The sequence below is a fragment of the Caloenas nicobarica genome, chromosome 34, assembly GCF_036013445.1.
Source record: "Caloenas nicobarica isolate bCalNic1 chromosome 34, bCalNic1.hap1, whole genome shotgun sequence".
Taxonomy (NCBI): Eukaryota; Metazoa; Chordata; class Aves; order Columbiformes; family Columbidae; genus Caloenas; species Caloenas nicobarica.
In genome coordinates this window covers 1,851,271-1,869,821 of record NC_088278.1, presented here as the reverse complement: position 1 = coordinate 1,869,821, position 18,551 = coordinate 1,851,271, and the positions used below count along the sequence as shown (strand labels likewise).

At 51.4% G+C, this 18,551-nt stretch overlaps 2 protein-coding genes across 2 annotated transcripts; one reads left to right on the top strand and one right to left on the bottom strand.

The window, feature by feature from the left end:
• Positions 1-4,400: 4,400 nt before the first annotated feature.
• On the top strand, positions 4,401-5,360 carry LOC136000743 (olfactory receptor 14C36-like). The gene has a single exon (XM_065654696.1). The coding sequence runs from the start codon at positions 4,401-4,403 to the stop codon at positions 5,358-5,360; it is 960 nt and encodes a 319-aa protein (XP_065510768.1).
• Positions 5,361-16,004: 10,644 nt separating this feature from the next.
• Positions 16,005-16,919, bottom strand: LOC136000676 (olfactory receptor 14J1-like). The gene has a single exon (XM_065654607.1). It carries the CDS (start codon positions 16,917-16,919, stop codon positions 16,005-16,007), a length of 915 nt encoding a protein of 304 aa, XP_065510679.1.
• Positions 16,920-18,551: the final 1,632 nt, after the last annotated feature.

Sequence of the window (18,551 nt, the reverse complement as noted above, 5' to 3'; positions counted from 1 at the left end):
TGCCCAGTGAAGGGTGTGAGAAACTCTGAAGTCACAGCCATGACAGGTATCTTATGTGTAACTGCAGACAGTGTTGTCCTGCCAGCTCAGGATTGGAGCTTCCATCCCTGAAGGTATTGAAAAGATGTGTAGACATGGTGCTTAGGGATATGGTGTAATGGGTGGACTTGACAGTGTCATATTTACGATTGGACTTTATGACCTTAAGGGTCTTTTCCAACCTAAATTATGATTTGAGACAAAACCATTTCAGTTCCCATCACCTCCAGCTGCCCCCGAGGTCGGCTGTTGTGTGGCACAACTGGCCTGGCTCTCCAGGCAGGTTGGACACTGGTTTGGTGCCCGCATTGGGAGTTTTCCCCTTTCTGGGGTAAAAGACCTTCAATGAGAGACAGTTGTAGAGATCTGAGTTGCAGAGATTTCAAGCAGTCCTTTCAAAATCTGAGCAGGCTCAGTTTTGGAGCCAGCGAAAAATAGAGACAATCTCAAGGATGTTTTTGAAAAGTGGTACAATCACTAATAAGAATAACAGGGAATTCCTTATTCTTGATGGTGATGATGATGAACTAAAGTTTTTTAATTTCATTCCCAACAGTCATTCTTGCTTCTCAAAAGAGCTGCTACGTCTCAGTAGCTGACCTCTTGCATGGAGTTCTTTTTAAGAGCTTTTTCTCTCACTTCTACCAGATTTATAATTTAAAAAGTACTTCCTAGGACAGAATTGCTCTTAAATCACCCCTCTTTCATAATTTTTCCCCCTTTTTTTCTGGTGTGAGAGGAGGTGACATATGGCAGTTTTATTTCTTTTTTAGCCAAAGAAGGCCAAGGAACAGATCTCAGGTCAGTGCAAAGGCAGAAAGGAAGCCAGAATGTTTATGTGGTGTGCACTGACACACACAGTCACCTGCATTTCCAGTCTCTGAAGTTCCAATAGTGCAGCAGAGACTGCAGTTCTGAGCTCCCTTCATCTGCCCTTCGTGACACATGTAAAATGAAACTACCCCAGCCAAAAGTTGGTTTTGATTCTCTTCACAGCCTGAAGCACCACATGGGTCAGGACACAAGCCAGGATACCCAACGAGGACTCGCATGCTCTGCACTTAAATTTCAGGTGTTCCCGAGAATCTCAGGAGACAAGTCGTGCCGATTCCTGGGTGCAAGGAGCTGGTCAAGAGCCTCGTCTCCATTTCTGTAACGATGGCTTTGCTGCCTGGCTGGTGTGCAGACTCTGTACACGGATGCTGACACCTGTTGAGCAACCTGTTCTGTAAGGATGAACAAAGTGGGCATGAGGACAGCAGAACAGAAGAACTTGGGTGGGGGCAAATGAAAAGGGATGCACAAGATGTGGTCAGGGCTGTTTGGGGGCACTTGTAAAGCAGCCCTGCACCTCATGTGAATTATTCCTGTGGCCAGGGAGAACTTGAAAGCTGTCCCTAAATTGAAAACATGAAGGGAATGAATGGACAGCATCATTCAGGCTGGATGGGACCTCAGGAGGTGTCTTGACCAACCTCCTGCTCAAAGCACAGTCAGATCAGATAACTCAGGGCTTTATCCAAACACATCTTGGTGACTTTCTGGGGTAGAGTGGATGCGCACCCCTGGGAAACAGCTTCCAGGGCTTGACTGTCCTCAGGATTGGAAAGTTTCTCCCTTTCTATAGCACCTTTCCAAGCCTGACCATCCAGATTGGTTTTTACCCATCTACTTACACACTGACACAGATCATAATAGCCTACCTTGGACACAAGAATATTGTGGGGGATGATGCTGAATGCCTTGCTGACTTCCAGGTAACAGACCACCACTGCTCTCCACACATCCAGCAACCCTGTCCTTTCCTCACAGAGAGCAAAGAGGATGGACAGGCACAACCTGCCCTGGGTAAACCCTGTCACCTTCAGACACCCAGATTTGGGGTCTCAGTGAACATGTTCTGGGGCACAGCCCTCAGTTCCCCTGCTCACCCATTGGCCATTTTTGAAAAGTGCACCCAATGTGTGAGAGCTGCCAGTGGTCAGGGAGTCCCCCCAGTCTCCATGAGCTTTCCAAGAAGGTGGAGAGTGGCCTCACTGTGACATGGTCCTGCTGTCTCAGCTCCTGGGATGCTGCCCCTCCTGTCCCATAGACTGGAAAGGATTGTGTTAGTTCCAGGGACCCCTGACTTGATCCCCATCCACTGCTGGTTGTTCTGCCTTCAGTCACAGAGGCCTGGGAGAGCTTGCTGGTGAAGATGGAGGACCAGAGACACAGAGAATATCACTTCTCTCCCTTATTAAATTAATCAGTACCCACATGGTGTCTTTATTTCTCCTTTAACTCTTCCTGCAGTAGTAACAGCTCATTATAGGGCTCTTGAATTGACTTACAGATCTAGACTGAGTTTTGATCTGGACTGTTGCTGTGCTTGGAGGCTGCTGTCCTTGCAGACCAGATGAACTAACTTCTGCCACCCTGCCTTGGCAGTTTATTCCGTCCGTGTCACAGCTCTGTCTGCAACACTGACAGCTCCAGCTCAGCCAGTCAGGTCCCTGGCTGAGGACATTGCCTCACATCTGGGCTGAACCACCCCAGCTGTGGCACCAGGAAACCTCTGAGTTGCCCCGTGGAAACCTGGTACCAAGTGTCCAAGACTACGTGCATGCAAAGGCTTTGCTTCAGAGCAGAGACATGACATGGCCAAAAGATTGCTGAATGTCTCTCTAGACCTAGGAGTATAAACCCAGAATATAATGCCTAAATTCATTCCGGTGAACATATTCCTCCCCCAGTTTGCAGAAATTAGATCCTTTGCTGTAACCTTTCTGGTGTTCTGTCTAATAATGGGACAAGAAAAGCTGATTCTCCTACCAATTTATTTTCTAATAGGAAGAATACAATGCTGGCAAGAAGTGCCTCTGCAGAGGAGAGAGAATCAACATCACTGATTACTTGAGGTTGTTTCAAAGGATGTGCCCCCGGAGCCCCAGGGACAGCTGGAGGGAGCCCAGAGGGGACAGAGGAAGGGACATCATGGGCTGCTCTTGTGCTGCTGAGCTGGGCTGGGCTCCTGGGACAGAGGGAGCTCATGGCAAGCGGCAGCGCTGCAGAGAGACAGCTCTGCCCAGGAGCAGCTCCTCTGCAAAGCGCAGCAGGGCTGAGGGCTCTGCCTGCAGCACCGACGACAGAGGAGCCAGGGAGAGACAGGGAAACGCAGTCTGGGGTGGTGAGATGGCTGAGAGATCACTGGGGGAGAAATCTTCACAGTCCTTAACACAGTAAGTCTCTGGGTGCAGGGTGGTGCAGATGAGGATCCTGCAATTATCTCCCAGAGCTGGCAGATCCCATGGCTGGAGTGGAGGAGAAGGATCTGTTCCTTAGCATGGACAGGGCACGACAGCTGCCATCTCCCAGCTGCAGGGAGCCCAGGGCTGTCCTGCAGAGCAGGGTCCCTGCACCCCAGGGCTGTGCCGGGGCAGGGACTCTGCCGCCTGACAGGGTCAGCGCTCAGCCTGCCCGGGGAGATCCCAACAACACTGAGAGGGGAAGCTGTGGGGGGAAGGAGCGACCCCCAGCAGGGCAGCGTCCTTCTGCTGCTGGCTTCTCCATGGGTCAGGGCTGCTCTTCCAATAGGAGGTTTCAAGGAGAAGATGTATACAGGTATTACTACAAAGATCAGGCGCTTTCCCGAGTCTGTCCTTTCAGTTTCCTATTCCAAGACTTGGGGAGTGGGGGGATGGAGGAAAGGATAAATGCAAAAGGAGCTCTCGAGTTGTAAGCAGTCACTGATACTCCTGAACTGCAACTCAGAGTCATCAGTACATCTGCCAGAAGCCTTATAACATCCCTTCACCACCCCTCTGCCTATGGACAGCAGCAGCATCACCTTGGCTGGACACATCTGGCTTAGATGGACCTGTCCTTTTTTGGAGCCTGCAAACCTCTGCTCTCAGCAGTGCCTGGTGGCTTTTCAGGGTAACATGGCAGTGTGATCAGCCTCCACCTCAGAAAGGTGCCAGCCCAGGGCAGCTGGAGCAAGACAGAGGGACAGAGCAGCTGCCCTCACTCTGCACTGACCCACAGGCATCCTCTGGTCTCGCAGGACTCGCTCTGTTCTCCCTGAGTGCAGCAGAAACTTTGAACCCCAGGTCCGTCCCCTGCCCCCCGTTCCATGACCCCTGCTGCAGAGCAGGGCTGACTCCTGGGCAGCCAGTGGGCACAGGCCCTGCTCCTCACGGCACCTCCAGCCAGCACCACCCAGGGCTCAGCCACGGACCTGAAGGAAGGTCTGGAAAAGGACAAGGGGTGTGGAGCAGGGGAGGGTGTGTGAGAAATGGCTTTGATATTGCTCAGAGAAGTGTCCCCTATCTTTTCATTTTCTTTTCGCGTATGACAGTGTCCACGCCCAGATACAGCAAATGTCCAACAGCAGCTCCATCACCCAGTTCCTCCTCCTGGCGTTCACAGACACACGGGAGCTGCAGCTCTTGCACTTCTGGCTCTTCCTGGGCATCTACCTGGCTGTCCTCCTGGGCAACGGCCTCATCATCACCACTATAGCCTGTGACCAGCACCTCCACACCCCCATGTACTTCTTCCTGCTCAACCTCGCCCTCCTCGACCTGGGCTCCATCTCCATCACTGTGCCCAAATCCATGGCCAACTCTCTGTGGGATACCATGGTCATTTCCTTTGCAGGTTGTGCTGCCCAGGTCTTCTGTGTATTTTTCTTGTTTGGTGCAGAGTATTTTCTTCTCACCATCATGTCCTACGACCGCTACGTTGCCATCTGCAAACCCCTGCACTATGGGACCCTCCTGGGCAGCAGAGCTTGTGTCCACATGGCAGCAGCTGCCTGGGCCACTGGGTTTCTCCATGCTCTGCTGCACACGGCCAATACATTTTCACTGCCACTGTGCAAGGGCAATGCCCTGGACCAGTTCTTCTGTGAAATCCCCCAGATCCTCAAGCTCTCCTGCTCACAGTCCTACTTTAGGGAAGCTGGGCTTCTTGTGGTTACTGTCTGTTTAGGATTTGGGTGTTTTGTGTTCATTGTGCTGTCCTATGTGCAGATCTTGAGGGCCGTGCTGAGGATCCACTCTGAGCAGGGACGGCACAAAGCCTTTTCCACGTGCCTCCCTCACCTGACCGTGGTCTCCCTGTTCCTCAGCACTGCCATGTTTGCCCACCTGAAGCCCCCCTCCATCTCTTCCCCATCCCTGGACCTGGTGGTGTCTGTTCTATACGCATTGGTGCCTCCAGCAGTGAACCCCCTCATCTACAGCATGAGGAACCAGGAGCTCAAGGAGTCCATTAGGAAAGTGATTTCATGGGCGTTTGTCAATACTGACCATCTTTCCATCACTGTCCACAAATGATGTCTAATTGTATCCCAATGCAGGCCTGTACCCTGTTTTATCCCTTTTACTTCGTTAGCATTACCCATATTGTTATTTATGGTTATTATGTTTGTACATAACTGTTCATGTTTAGCTCACTATCCTGAATAATGAACCCATTATAAATAGTTTTAAAACACCTGAAACCTGTATAAATGTTTTTCTAACACTGTGTCAGAGCTTAGTCTCCCATAGCATCTCTGTGACAAAATGACATCTCCAGAGTGCAGTTCTTCAAGATTTGGTTGTTCTTCCAAAGTTGTTTTCAACAACAGGCCCAGGAATTTCCCTCAAAAGGGCCTGAGGAAAAAGCTCGATGTCACCTTGGAAGCTGATTCACAACAGAGTTGTGATTTAAGACACAACCCTTGCTGTCTGTTGACAGTGGAGATGGGGAGTGGTCATGAGATACAGCCACACTGGGCTGTCCCAGTGCATGATGAGGCAGAGGACAATCCTCCAGGAGAGGAATCTGGAGCTGCCCGAGAGCCCGTGAGATACACACGGACCGGCTGTGCCTGAGGTGGGCAGTGACAGGACCCCACAGAGTGAGACATGGCCCAAGGTGGAGTCATCAAAGGGAAAGCACTAAATGCAGGTATCTGCAGGGAAACAAAGATGGACACAGACAGTCTGATACAGACCAACTCCAACAGGCAACAGCACCTTCACAGCCACCACACCAACAGCAGCACTTACACAACCATGAGCAACAGAACTGACCCTGTCCTGTTGCCCCTCTCAGACTGATCTGGTGTGAAGGTTTGCACGAGTGTTCTGTACATCCTGGTTAGAACCTACCTGCAGTTTCACACACCCCTGTGGTCCCTCCAGTGTGGACCCGGGGTTTGGGTCAGCCCAGACTCAGAGATATTACCCACTTGGACATTCCAGCCCTGGGGTTCTCCAGATCCTGGTGTCCTCCTCCTCCTTGCTAGCCTCACTTAGAATTGACCAAGAAGGTGTGTACGTGCCATCACACCCAAACGCACACACCATAGTGAGCCCACTCACACAGCAAAGAGCCAGGAGCAGAGTTTGATTAGTTTTGTAGTTTAACGCTGACAGACAGCTCAGCACCACATAGTCTGTCACTCACTGCCCCACAGCAGGATAAGGCGGAGGATTGGAAACACAAAAGAAAACTTGTGGGTTGAGATAAAGACGGTTTTACAGGCAAAGCAAAATCTATGCATGTAACCAAAGAAAACTAAGGAATTCATTCACTGCATCATCGGCAGGAGGGTTTTCAGCCATCTTCAGAAAAGCCGGGCTCCATCACATGTAATGGTTACTTGGGAAGACAAACACCATCACACCGAATGTCCTCCCTTCCCTTCTTCTCCCGGATTTTATTGTTGACCACGGTATCATATGTTGTGGAACATCCCTTTGGTCAGTTTGGTTCAGCTGTCCCAGCCATGTCCCCTCCCAATTTCTTGCACACCCACAGCCCCCATGCTGGTGGGGTTGGTGTGAGAAGTGGAAATCCCCTTGATACTGGGCAAGCACTGCTCAGCAATGACTGAAACATTGGGGTGGGACCAACACTGTTTCCATCACAAATGTAAAATGGACTCATACAAATTGCTATGAAGATAAGTAACTCTATCCCAACTGAAACCAGTATGATAAGCAGGACAGGCCATGGTGATCAGACAGGGAGTTTGGCCAGAACAGCACTGACCAGCCACCTCCCCACGGGCAGCTTGTTTCTTGAACCCCCCTCCTCCCCACTCTTCCACAGGCTGCTTCTTCCACGATCCAAATTTCTCTGCCCTGATCTCCTCACAATTCATAACCATCATCAGTTACTTTTTCCCCAGTGGGCTCAGGTTTTCTCCACTTGCACTCAAATTTGATAGTTTGGATTCCATTGCCTTGGTCCTCTGGGACTTCAGTGGCATCACTGGTGGCTCCTCCAGGCACTGATGGCCTTGCAAGACTTGACTGCCCAGACAGTCCCCAGCGCTCCCCTCTGTGCAGTCTGGCCAACCTGGTCACATCTGCAGCCACCTGTGAGGCCCAGCTGGCACACACGGAGCTGCCCATACTGCTGGTCCCTTCTCACATCCCTCAGCTTCTCATGCATGTCCCACAGTTTCCCGTGGCACGTACAGGTGGTTTCAGCCCAGGGCAGGGCCTCCCCAGGGGCTCACTCATCTTTCTGCAGCCTTCCCGTCTGGTGTCCTTGATGACCTCATGATACCTGCCTACCTCTGGCCAATCACATTGCTGTCATGAGGTGACCTCACAAGTAATAATCCAGGCATGTTGGCTTTGCCTACGTCTACCCCAGGTAACTGCAATAGAAGTGGCATCACAACCCACCTCCAGCCGTGTCATCTTCCCCTTCTCCTGCATCTCCCGTCTCCCAAGCTCTCAGCACTGCTGGGGGTGTTTCCCAGCATCCAGGTGACATCACCAGGCCTGTCTCACCACATGCCCAGTTGGGTTGTTTCCAAAGATGTGACCTCAAAATCCACCTCCCTCCCATGATGCACCTTGCATCATCCTCTTCTGGCACCAGGGGTCACCTCCCAGCCAACCTCCCACACACTGCCCCTTTACCTGCCTCTCCTCTTTGCTACCCAGCACTGTCGTTTCTGCTGGGCAGGCAGCAACGTGCTCCCCATGGGGACTGCAGAGCCCTGGTGGGACCGCTCGGTGGTGGGAGGGCAGCCATGGGTGGGCAGGGCTCCTCAGGAAGGCAGGCGGGTGGATGAGGAGGTGGAGATGAGCTCTGTGCAGAGGGGAGCCTGACGTGCACAGCCCTTGCCTTGGAGGAAGCTTCATGGTCACAGGTCCTGGATTACATGGCAAGCTGGACCATCTCTTGGTCTGCTGGGAGGGCAGCAGGGCTGGGCACAAGCAACCCAGGAGGTTCCTGCAGGATGTGGAAGACAGCATTTTGAGACAAACACTGGACGAGCTGGCTAGGGCTGGTCTCTTACTGACAGACAAGGTGGATCAGGCTGGGGATCTAAGGATGAGGGCGGCCATGGCTGCAGTGACTGTGAGATGGTGGAGAAGCAGGACAACTGCAGAACAACAGTGCAGTCCTGCAGGAGAGCTGATTTCAGTTAGCTGAGGATCTCCTTGGGCTGTCCTGGAGAACAAAGGGGCTGTTAAACTCTCTTGGATCTTCAGGGACAACATCCTCAAAGCCCAGGAAGAAGCCAATCTGATGGTCAGGGAGTCGAGCAGGGCCTGGCAAGAGGTCAGCATGGGTGCACAGCAACCCCCTGCCTTAGGAGATCAAACAGCAGAAGGACGTGCAGGGAGGCTGGAGGGGAACAGGCTGCCCAGGAGACAGACAGACAGACAGCTGGCCTGGGGGTGCAGGGATGGAGCCAGCAAAGCCAGCGCTGAGCAGTGGCTGAAATGGCCATGCAAGGGGAGCGCACCCAGGTGGGCTTCTCCAAAGATACTGTCAGCACAAGGAAGGCAGCTGAGGGAACCCTGGTCCCAGTGGCCAGTGGGGCAGGGGACGGAGTGACAAAGACAGTATCGAAACAGCAATTTCTCAGAAGAAAGATTCTTCCTTTGAGAGTGCTGGTAGGAAATGTGTTTTGCTAAGTAACTGGATGCACCTATGCATTTTACTATACATTTACCTCTACATAAATATTTCTTTTGCCTTATACTCACATAGAAAGACAGATAACGCAGATCTGTTGAGATCACTGTCAACATGACCATCTACAAAGAGAACAGTTCAAGTAACCTTTTCATCCTTCTTTCCTCCATCAGGCAAGAGTGGCCAACAGGTTTGAGCATGACTCACGCTGTGCCAAGAGTAAAAAGTGGCTTTGACAGTCCAGGGCAGTGGATTTTTTGGTGCCTTTGACTCTGTGCAAGACACAAGGATTATCTTTCTTAATGCTTTAGGCTTTAATAGGATAGAAATCTAGAGAACATTTTCTAAAAGTGGAGGGAAAAAGAAACCAAATGAAAGATGTAGAGTGAAGGAAATGTCTTCTTGCAACTTTAAGCATCAACCTTTGTTGGTGTTGTAATTCTCCTTTCTTTGTTTTGAATACTTTAAACACCAGTGTTTTCCCATGAGATCAAAATGAGGCTTTTCAAGATGTGCATTAAGGGCAAGAGGAGAACTACTGATGTTCCACTAGATTGGCCTTGTCAGCACTCTCTCTGTTAGGCTGTGCATCTGATCTCCCTCATCCTTCAGGTATTTCCTCTGCCCTAACTAAACGGACCATGTCTGAAGTGCCATTTCCAGCAGCTGATCTGCACACAAGCACTTGCGATCGGTCTCTGGATTTCCCTTCCTCTTACTCTTTGATCACTCAGACACTTGTCAACAATCCAGTTGCTGCTTTCAGCTTCAAGGAGTTAAAAGCTTCCTTGTCTTTCAGTAGTCTTTTTATTCTGTCTTTAGCCAACTCTTTTATTGTGTTTCTTTTCTAATTTCCTTTCTGTCTCAAACATTTCTTGCATGGTTATGCCTTGGAGAGAGTGAACCTCATTGGTGGCAGTTTGTCCTTGGCATACAGTTGAGGAATGTGTTTTCTTTTAACCATGATTCTTATCAGTTTATTTTGTTTGTTCAAAAGTAAAGAAAAGTCCCTCTTTGCATGTGTGCAGCCGGGTCTCTAAGGAGAGCAGGTGGGAGCTGGTGCAAAGGAGCTGGAACATCCAGCTGCAGACTGCAGTGGAGAAGTCTGGTGTAAGGAAAAGGGATGCAAGTGCCAGGTGGCCAATGAGAGAAATGATGGGGTTGGGGAGGTGAGGAACAAGGTTGTCCACACTGTGTCAGAGCTCAAGGGACAGCTTCTCCAACCAGTCCAGACCTCCTTAGGAGAGACCCTGGATCAATATCAGATAATGCTGCAATCACCTCTTCTGCACACGGAAAAAAGATAAACTATATCCTTTACCAAAAAAAAAAAAAAAGTCATTTTTATTAGAAGGTTTTTGAAATCACTCTCCATAACTACAGTAGGAAATGTCTCTAATTAACTGTACAAGACTAGAAGGAAATTACAAGAAGAGACATGGTTTCTTAGAGCTTTCTTCAGTGTAATGAGCCCCATGGTGCATTTGGTGCTGAATTCTTGAACCTCAGGTGCTGAGAGGAGATTGCACAAACCTCTCCAGAAGTCAAAGTCAGAAGAAAAAACTACTAAGTCCCTTGAAGTATTAATGAGTTCCACTGAGGGCAAGTACCAGCAAAGCCTCCCCAGGGGCTCGTTAGAGCAGAGAATTGGAGGCCATGCTGGCAGATAAACAAAGGGTCATGTGCAGGCAGCTGAGGTGCTGAGAAAACCCTGGTTTTGTTGGACGAAGCAGAGAGGCCAAGGCCTGACCCCCAGCCCCTGGGAAGGCAGATCCTGTCCCTCACCCGTTGCTCAGGGCTCCTCCTGGGGCAGGGGGATGTGGGCTGTGTGATGCTGAGTGAAGGACAATGGTGTGACAGTTCCCAGCCTTACTGGGGTGTGCAAGGAGGCCATGGGGTGCCCCAGTGCCTGAGGACAACATGGCTCCTCACAGGCCTTGGTGGCAGAGATGATTGCCGTAGCCAAGGGGACAAAGACTTGGGTTCTCTTGGCGACATCCAGCCTTGCCAGTGCCCTTTGCCATCTCCACCACGGGTTGTCCTCCACTGTCCCACAGCTGCTTCTGTTTCCCTGCAGGCTGTAGACACCCATCTCGCTTCCTCCCCTTGCTCTCACCCTGGTGTTTCCATACATTGGCTGATGTGTCTCCACTCTCGTGCTCTCTTCCTTGAAACACAAGGAGGTGGACTGATCTCATGCTCCTTCTGGATGATTTCTCATATCGCAGCACCACCCTTTGAGTGACATTTCTTCCTCCTCATGTCCATTCCAAGCTGCGCTGTGTGGCAGTGTTTCTGCTGGAGAAAGGAGGATCCTGAAAACTACTGACCTGTCATCCTCTGACCTGTGCCTGGGAAGATCATGGAACAGATCCTCCTAGAAGCTGGGCTAAGGAACAAGGAATGGTGACTCAACGACTTCCGTCGGCAGCCTGTTCCACTGCTTCACAACCTTTTCCATGAAGAAATATCTCCTAATATCAATTCTGAACCTTCCCTGGCACAAGCTGAGGCCATTTCCTCTCACCCTATCACTTGCTACTCAGGAGAACAACAACACCCTCCATGCTACAACCTCTTTTCAGGTAGTTGCAGAGAGTGAAAAGGTTTCCCCTCAGTCTCCTTTTCTCCAGGCTAAACACCCCCAGGTCCCTCAGCTGCTCCTCAGAAGACTTGTGCTCCAGATCCTCAACAGCCTTGTCCCCTCCTCTGCACTCACTCCAGCACCTCAAGGTCTTTGTTATAGTGAGGAACCCAAAAACGAACTGAGGATTCGAGTTGTGGCCTCACCAGCGCCGAGTAAAGGGGATGATCACTGCCCCAGTTCTGCCCACTACACTATTCTTGATGCACACCAGGAGGCCATTGGCCTTTTTGGCCACCTGGGCACACGCTGGCTCATGTTCAACTGCTGTCGATCAACACCCCCAGGTCTTTTTCCGCCAGGCAACTTTCCAGCCACTCTTCCCCAAGCCTGTATTGTTGCAGGGGATTGTTATAAACCAAGTGCAGGACCCGGCACTTGGCCTTGTTGAATCTCATACAATTGGCCTCAGTCAGCCAACGTCCCTCTGTATGGCCTTCCCACCCTCCAGCAGATCAACACTCCCACCCAGTTTGGTGTCATCTGCAGACTTACTGAGGGTGCACTTGATCCCTTCATACCGATCATTGGTAAAGAGATTAAACAGAACTGGCCCCAATACTGAGCCCTGGGGACAACACTCGTGACCGGACAACAACTGGATTTGGCTCCGTTCACCACAACTCTTTGGGCCCGGCCCTCCAGCCAGTTCTTTATCCATCGCAGATACACCATCCAGGCCATGAGCTGCAGCTTCTCCAGGAGATGCTGTGGGATACGGTGTCAAAGGCTTTACTGACGTCTAAGTGCACAACATCCACAGCCTGTGTGGCGGATTCACTCCCCCACAACAGACTTTCCCTCATCTGCTAAGCCAGTCACCTTGTCACAGAAGGAGATCAGGTTGGTCAGGCAGGACCTGCCTTTCATAAAGCCATGCTGATTGGGCCCGATTGCTCATCTCGTATGTGTGACCTCCCAGTCCCTTTCCCAGCCCTGTTCCTGCTGTTGGCCTGTCCCCTGCAGAGGCACAAGTGACTCACAGTCCCCTCCACAGCCATTGGCTTCCTACTGGACTATGAGTTCCTGAGACACAGCTGAGCACATGACATCGTACCCAGCCATCGCCCTCCTTGTGCTCCAGTGTGTGAGCAGGTAAAACTAAGCTGGTTTCATCAAATGTATCTAATAGATTTCCTATCAAGGGTTTGAGTGGAGAAACGTTCCTCAGAGGAGCTGCTGTATTTACACTGGGGCATTTTTTATCTCTGCTTCTGCCTTTTTTTTTTTCTTCTTCTTCCTCTTCCTGTGTCTATTCTGATGTGAAAGAGCTCTCCAAGAAAAGATTCGTGGAATCCTACAATAACGCAGGTTGGAAGAGATCCCTTAACACCATCTCTCTCCCACTGACCTTTATGGATCCCTAATGAATAGCTGAAAGCATTTGCGCTCCCTTGGGTTCATCTCACCACATGCACACAGTGGACATGCACATGATGTGTATGTTTGCAACTCATCTGTACAATGAAAACATGGGCTTTTGACCTAGTATTCCATAGAATCATAGAATGTCCTGAGTTGGAAGGACCCACAAGGATCATTGAGTCCAACTCCTGTCCCTGCACAGGAAAACCCCACAGTCCACACCGTGTGTCTGAGGACGTTGTCCAGTCTCTTCTTGAACACTGTCAGGTTGGGGCCGTGACACCTCCCTGGGGAGCCTGTTCAGCGTCCAGCACCTCTGGGTGAAGAACCTTTTCCTCATGTCCAACTGACCCTCCCCCGGCACATCCTCCTGCCATTCCCTTGGGTTCTGTCACTGGTCACCAGAGAGAAGAGATCAGTACCTACCCTTCCTTCTCCCCTTGTGAGGAAGCTGTAGCCACCATGAGGTCTCCTTTTAGTGTTTTCCTCAGCTCTGATGCTGAGAAACCCCTTGGTTTGCTTTCTGAAGCAGAAAGGAGAAGCCATGACCTCCAGGCAATGGGAAGGGGGATCCTGCCCCTCACACACGGCTCAGGGCTCTTCCTGGGACCGTGGGATGTGGGTGTGCAAGGCCGAGGGAAGGACGACGCTGGTACAGCAACTTCCAGCTTCCCCATGGGGCTGCAAGGAGGCAACGAGGCCCCAGTGCCATGAGGACAACATGTCTTCTCCCAGGCCTCAGTGGCAGAGACAACTGCCATGGCCAAGGGGACAGAGACCTGGGTTCTGTTGGTGCCTTGAGCCCCTCCAGTGCCCTTTGCCATCTCCATCACAGGCTGTTCTACACAGTCCTACACCTGCCCCTCTTTCCCTGCAGGCTGCAGACACCCATCTGCTTCCCCACCTGCTCTCACCCCAGCATTTCTGTCCCTTCACTGATGTGTCTGCACCCTCACTGGCTGTTCTTTGGAACACAAACCATGGGCTGATCCAGCTCCCTCTGGGTGACCTCTTGCACCACAGCACTGCCCTTCCAGTGACATTTTTTCCTCCTGATATCCAGTCTCCACTTCCCAATCTGCACTTGGTAGCTTTTTTTTCCTCTCCTGGTTGTTCCTACTACTTGGGAAAGCTATACCACCTCAGAAACTGCCCATCAAGCAGGGAACCCTACCTGTTAGTCTTCTTGTGGTCTTCCACTAGACCAGAGAGAAGTAACCTCACCATGACTGCTGCTGGACCTTCAGCTTCTCTGATAGACATGAGCATGTCCCTGTTTCTGTCCCATTGTGTTCTCAGGTGGGATGGACATGACAACCTGTCTCCAAGGCCTCTTCCTGGGTAGGGGCTGTGGGTACTTATGCAGAGGTTCTTTCCCAGCCACGTTCCTGCTGCTGGGCTGTCACCTCCAGAGACAGAACTGACCTCACTGTCTCCTTCACAGTCACATACTGCTTACTGGATTATGAGTGTCTGAGGCACAGCTGATGTCATAACACACTATACCCATCCATAAAACGCCTATGGCCCAGGACCTGACCAGGTGAATGTATGTCTCTTCTATTAAACTTATCAAATATATTTCCTACTAACGATTTAAGTGGGGAAATATCCCAGTGCTGCATCTAGGCTGATTTCTCTGGTATGTAACATCCAACATGAAGTGAGCTCTAGACACTGTCTGCCCCACAGGCCTTCATGGAACCTCAAGGAATGGCTGTTTGTTTTCACCTGGGCTCATCTCACCTGAGGTTCCTCTCACCTCACATACATGACGTGCATGCTCACAGCTCATCTGTTCGATGAAAACCTCCTGTTGCCACTCCGAAGGGATGGGAGGTACCTCAGCCCTAAGGTGTGTCCCCCTGCTCTGTATTCGTCTGAGATGTCCCATGTCACGTGGAATGGACACAGGGAGGGATCTCAGTTCAAGGAAGCACATCCCAGTGCTGCATTCTGGTGGTTTCCCATGGGATGTTACTCTCAACATGAAGTGACCTCGAGACACTGTCTGTCCCATGGGCCTTCATGGAACCCCCTGGAATAACTGATGGCGTTTGTGCTCACTTGGGTTCATGTCAACTCGTGTACATTATGTGCATGCTCACATCTCATCTGTACAATGCAAACTTGGACTGCTGAGCTACTCATTCAGTGTCCCTCCATGGAGGGAAGAACAACCTCTGTGAGCTGGGGTGAGAGGACAGGGCTGGAAATGTTGGTTGTGAGGGGCCAGTCCATGACGATGCCCTGGGGCAGCTTCCATGGGGTGTCCAGTGCACAGGGGCAAGCCCAGCCCCTGCTCTGCTGGTCCTGCAGGTCTCTGGCAGGAGGCCTGGCTGTGAGAGGACACTGCTGTGTGCCCAGCCCTGCACACACACACTGTGCAGCTGGACACTGGTGTTTGCATCTGAGGCCACCTTCTTGTGCATGTTCTTGACAGAAACTTGAAGATGACCTAAGCCTTCCAGCACTGCCCTGAGGAGATCACTCTTCTTTATAGAAGTCCTGTTACGGAGGCCAGCTCTGTCACAGCAGTGCCCATGGCCTGTCCCTGCCTGCACTCACAGGACTGACACACAGCAGGACGGTGACCAGGCTGCCAGAGCACTCAGGCCTTGCACCAACACAAGGGATGAGAAGGAGAGTGTGGGAGTGGAACGAGAACAGCTCTGGAAGGCCAAGCGCTGCTGCTCCCTGGCAGTGCTGCCAGGCTGGACTCTTTTCCCCTCCTCCCATGCACACAGGAACTGTCCCTGCAGCTCCAAATAGGCTTTGCAGGAAGGATATAGTGAAAAAAAGGTCACTACAGGACCCTTTATTTTATTTAAATACACACAGATCACGGCTCCTCATTTACACAGCCATTAGTTATAAAAGAAAAGCAGAAAGTGATTTAGAGAGGGGATGACATTATCACAATAAAGAAAACATCAATAACAACAGAAAATACAGATGAGAGGCTGGACCTGTAACTAGTTACATTAAAACTGCTATGTAGTAGCAGATGGGTAGTTTCCTGCTTCAGAAAACACTAAGGTATGAGTTTCCACAGGGCATCCTTGAGCTCCTGGTTCCTCATGCTGTAGATGAGGGGGTTCACTGCTGGAGGCACCACTGAGTACAGAACAGACACCACCAGGTCCAGGGATGGGGAGGAGATGGAGGGGGGTTTCAGGTGGGCAAACATGCCAGTGCTGACATAGAGGGAAACCACGGCCAGGTGAGGGAGGCACGTGGAAAAGGCTTTGTGCCGTCCCTGCTCAGAGGGGATCCTCAGCACGGCCCTCAAGATCTGCACATAGGAGAAAAGAATGAAAATAAAACACCCAAATACTGCTAAGAGAGTAACCACAAGAAGCCCAAGTTCGCTGAGGTAGGAGTTCGAGCAGGAGAGCTTGAGGATCTGGGGGATTTCACAGAAGAACTGATCCACAGTATTACCATGGCAGAGTGGCAGTGAAAATGTATTGGCCGTGTGCAGCAGAGCAGTGAGAAACCCAGTGGCCCAGGCAGCTGCTGCCATGTGGACACAAGTTCTGCTGCCCAGGAGGGTCCCGTAGTGCAGGGGTTTGCAGATGGCAACGTAGCGGTCGTAGGACATGATGGTGAGAAGAGAATACTCTGCACCAAACAAGAAACATACAAAGAAGACCTGGGCAGCACATCCTGCAAAGGAAATGACCCTGGTATCCCAGAGTGAGCTGGCCATGGATTTGGGGACAGTGATGGAGATGGAGCCCAGGTCGAGGAGGGAGAGGTTGAGCAGGAAGAAGTACATGGGGGTGTGGAGGTGCTGGTCACAGGCTATGGTGGTGATGATGAGGCCGTTGCCCAGGAGGGCAGCCAGGTAGATGCCCAGGAAGAGCCAGAAGTGCAAGAGCTGCAGCTCCCGTGTGTCTGTGAATGCCAGGAGGAGGAACTGGGTGATGGAGCTGCTGTTGGACATTTGCTGTTTGTTGGCATGTGGGCTCTGTTCAAAAAAAGAAAAAGCAACTTTAAATTAGGACAGACTCCTCTTAGCAAAGCCACACCATTTTTCATTGATATCAGCCCAACTGAAATGCATTTCCTTTCTCTGTTGTGTGCTGGCTGAGTGTGCTGTGCGCAGTGGGACCTCTGCCTGTGTGCTGCAAGCAGCCAGCTTTGCTCTGCTGCAGGGGAGACAGGGGAGCTGGATTGTGACAGCTCCCATGTTCACATGGACAGATGTAATCCACCTTCAATGAAAAAGTTTAATATCAGTGCTCATGACTGTCAAGGGCTTGGGCTGCAGAGGAGACAATTACCATGTCTTTTTAAATATTTTATCTGTGCTTTTTTATTTTCCACCACCACATCAGGTGAGCAGGGGTTTTTTAGGGGGAGAAATCCTCTATTCTGTGATTTAAAATGTGACGAGTCTTGAGACAGGACAGGCAAAAAGGCTCAGCTTTGTCTGGCTCAGTGCAGAGTCAGACAGCAGAAGTGGCCATCAGGATTTTACTCATCTGTCCTGTGCTTCATTTTGTGCTGCCATGAAAATGACTTCAAATTCAAATTATAACACATTAATCCAAACAATTGGACTTACACTGGAGCAGGAGAGCCTTTTAGAAAGGGCAGATCTGCAAATTCTGTGCCATCCCAGAGGTGGAGATGTGATGGAGAGAGCAGGACACGACCCCTCACCCAGAGAAGCAAAGGACCCTGGCAGGAGAGTGCGGACCCAAGGAAAGGCTCAGCACTCCTGGCATCCTACAGCAGAGCTGGGCCTTTCTGGGGGCAGCTGGTGAGCCCAGCAGGACAGGCAGAGCAGAGTCAGGGCTCCTGGAGATGGGATGTGCTAAAGGGACAGTCCGATCATTGCCCAGCAGACAACCCCCAGCAGCCACCTGCAGAGCAGGAGCAGAAGAGCTCCTGACCAGCCCCTGCTCTGCTGCCTGGAGCTGTCCCTGCCTGCAGCTGTGTCTCTGTGCCCAGGTCTCCTCCTGTCAGTGTCACAGACCCCATCCCAGCCGCTGTGTGCTCAGCTCTGCCCTGCAGACCCCTCCCAGCAGCCGGCACTGCCCAGGGGCAGCTCTGTGTGGGCCGGCTCTGATGGGAACATCAGACCAGCCCTGATGAGGCTGGAAAGGTCATCCTGATGCTGTTTGTAAGCCACAGTGTGTTGATTTCTTATACTCCCAGGTTTATTCACGTCTAAGAGAAATGGACCTGGAATTTCAGTGCCTCCTCCTGAGCCAAGAGATGAGTTGCTATGTCCCAGTGCCCACCCTAACAACCCAGAGTAAGAGACTGAAATAACAGATTCTTTCCCTTTCAGGTACCCACTGCCTTGCTGTACTTTTTAGAAGGTCCCCTTGGAATCTCCTTTGGTGATCTGGAGCTGGGAGCAGCCCTGACCCAGGCAGCACCCTCTCCATAGCAGAATCCTGCCCAACCAGATCTTGCTCCTTCCCCCAACAGCTTCTCCCCACAGCACCGTGGGGATCTCCCCGGGCAGGCTGAGCGCTGACCCTGGCAGGCGGCAGAGTCCCTGCCCCGGCACAGCCCTGGGGTGCAGGGACCCTGCTCTGCAGGACAGCCCTGGACACCCCTG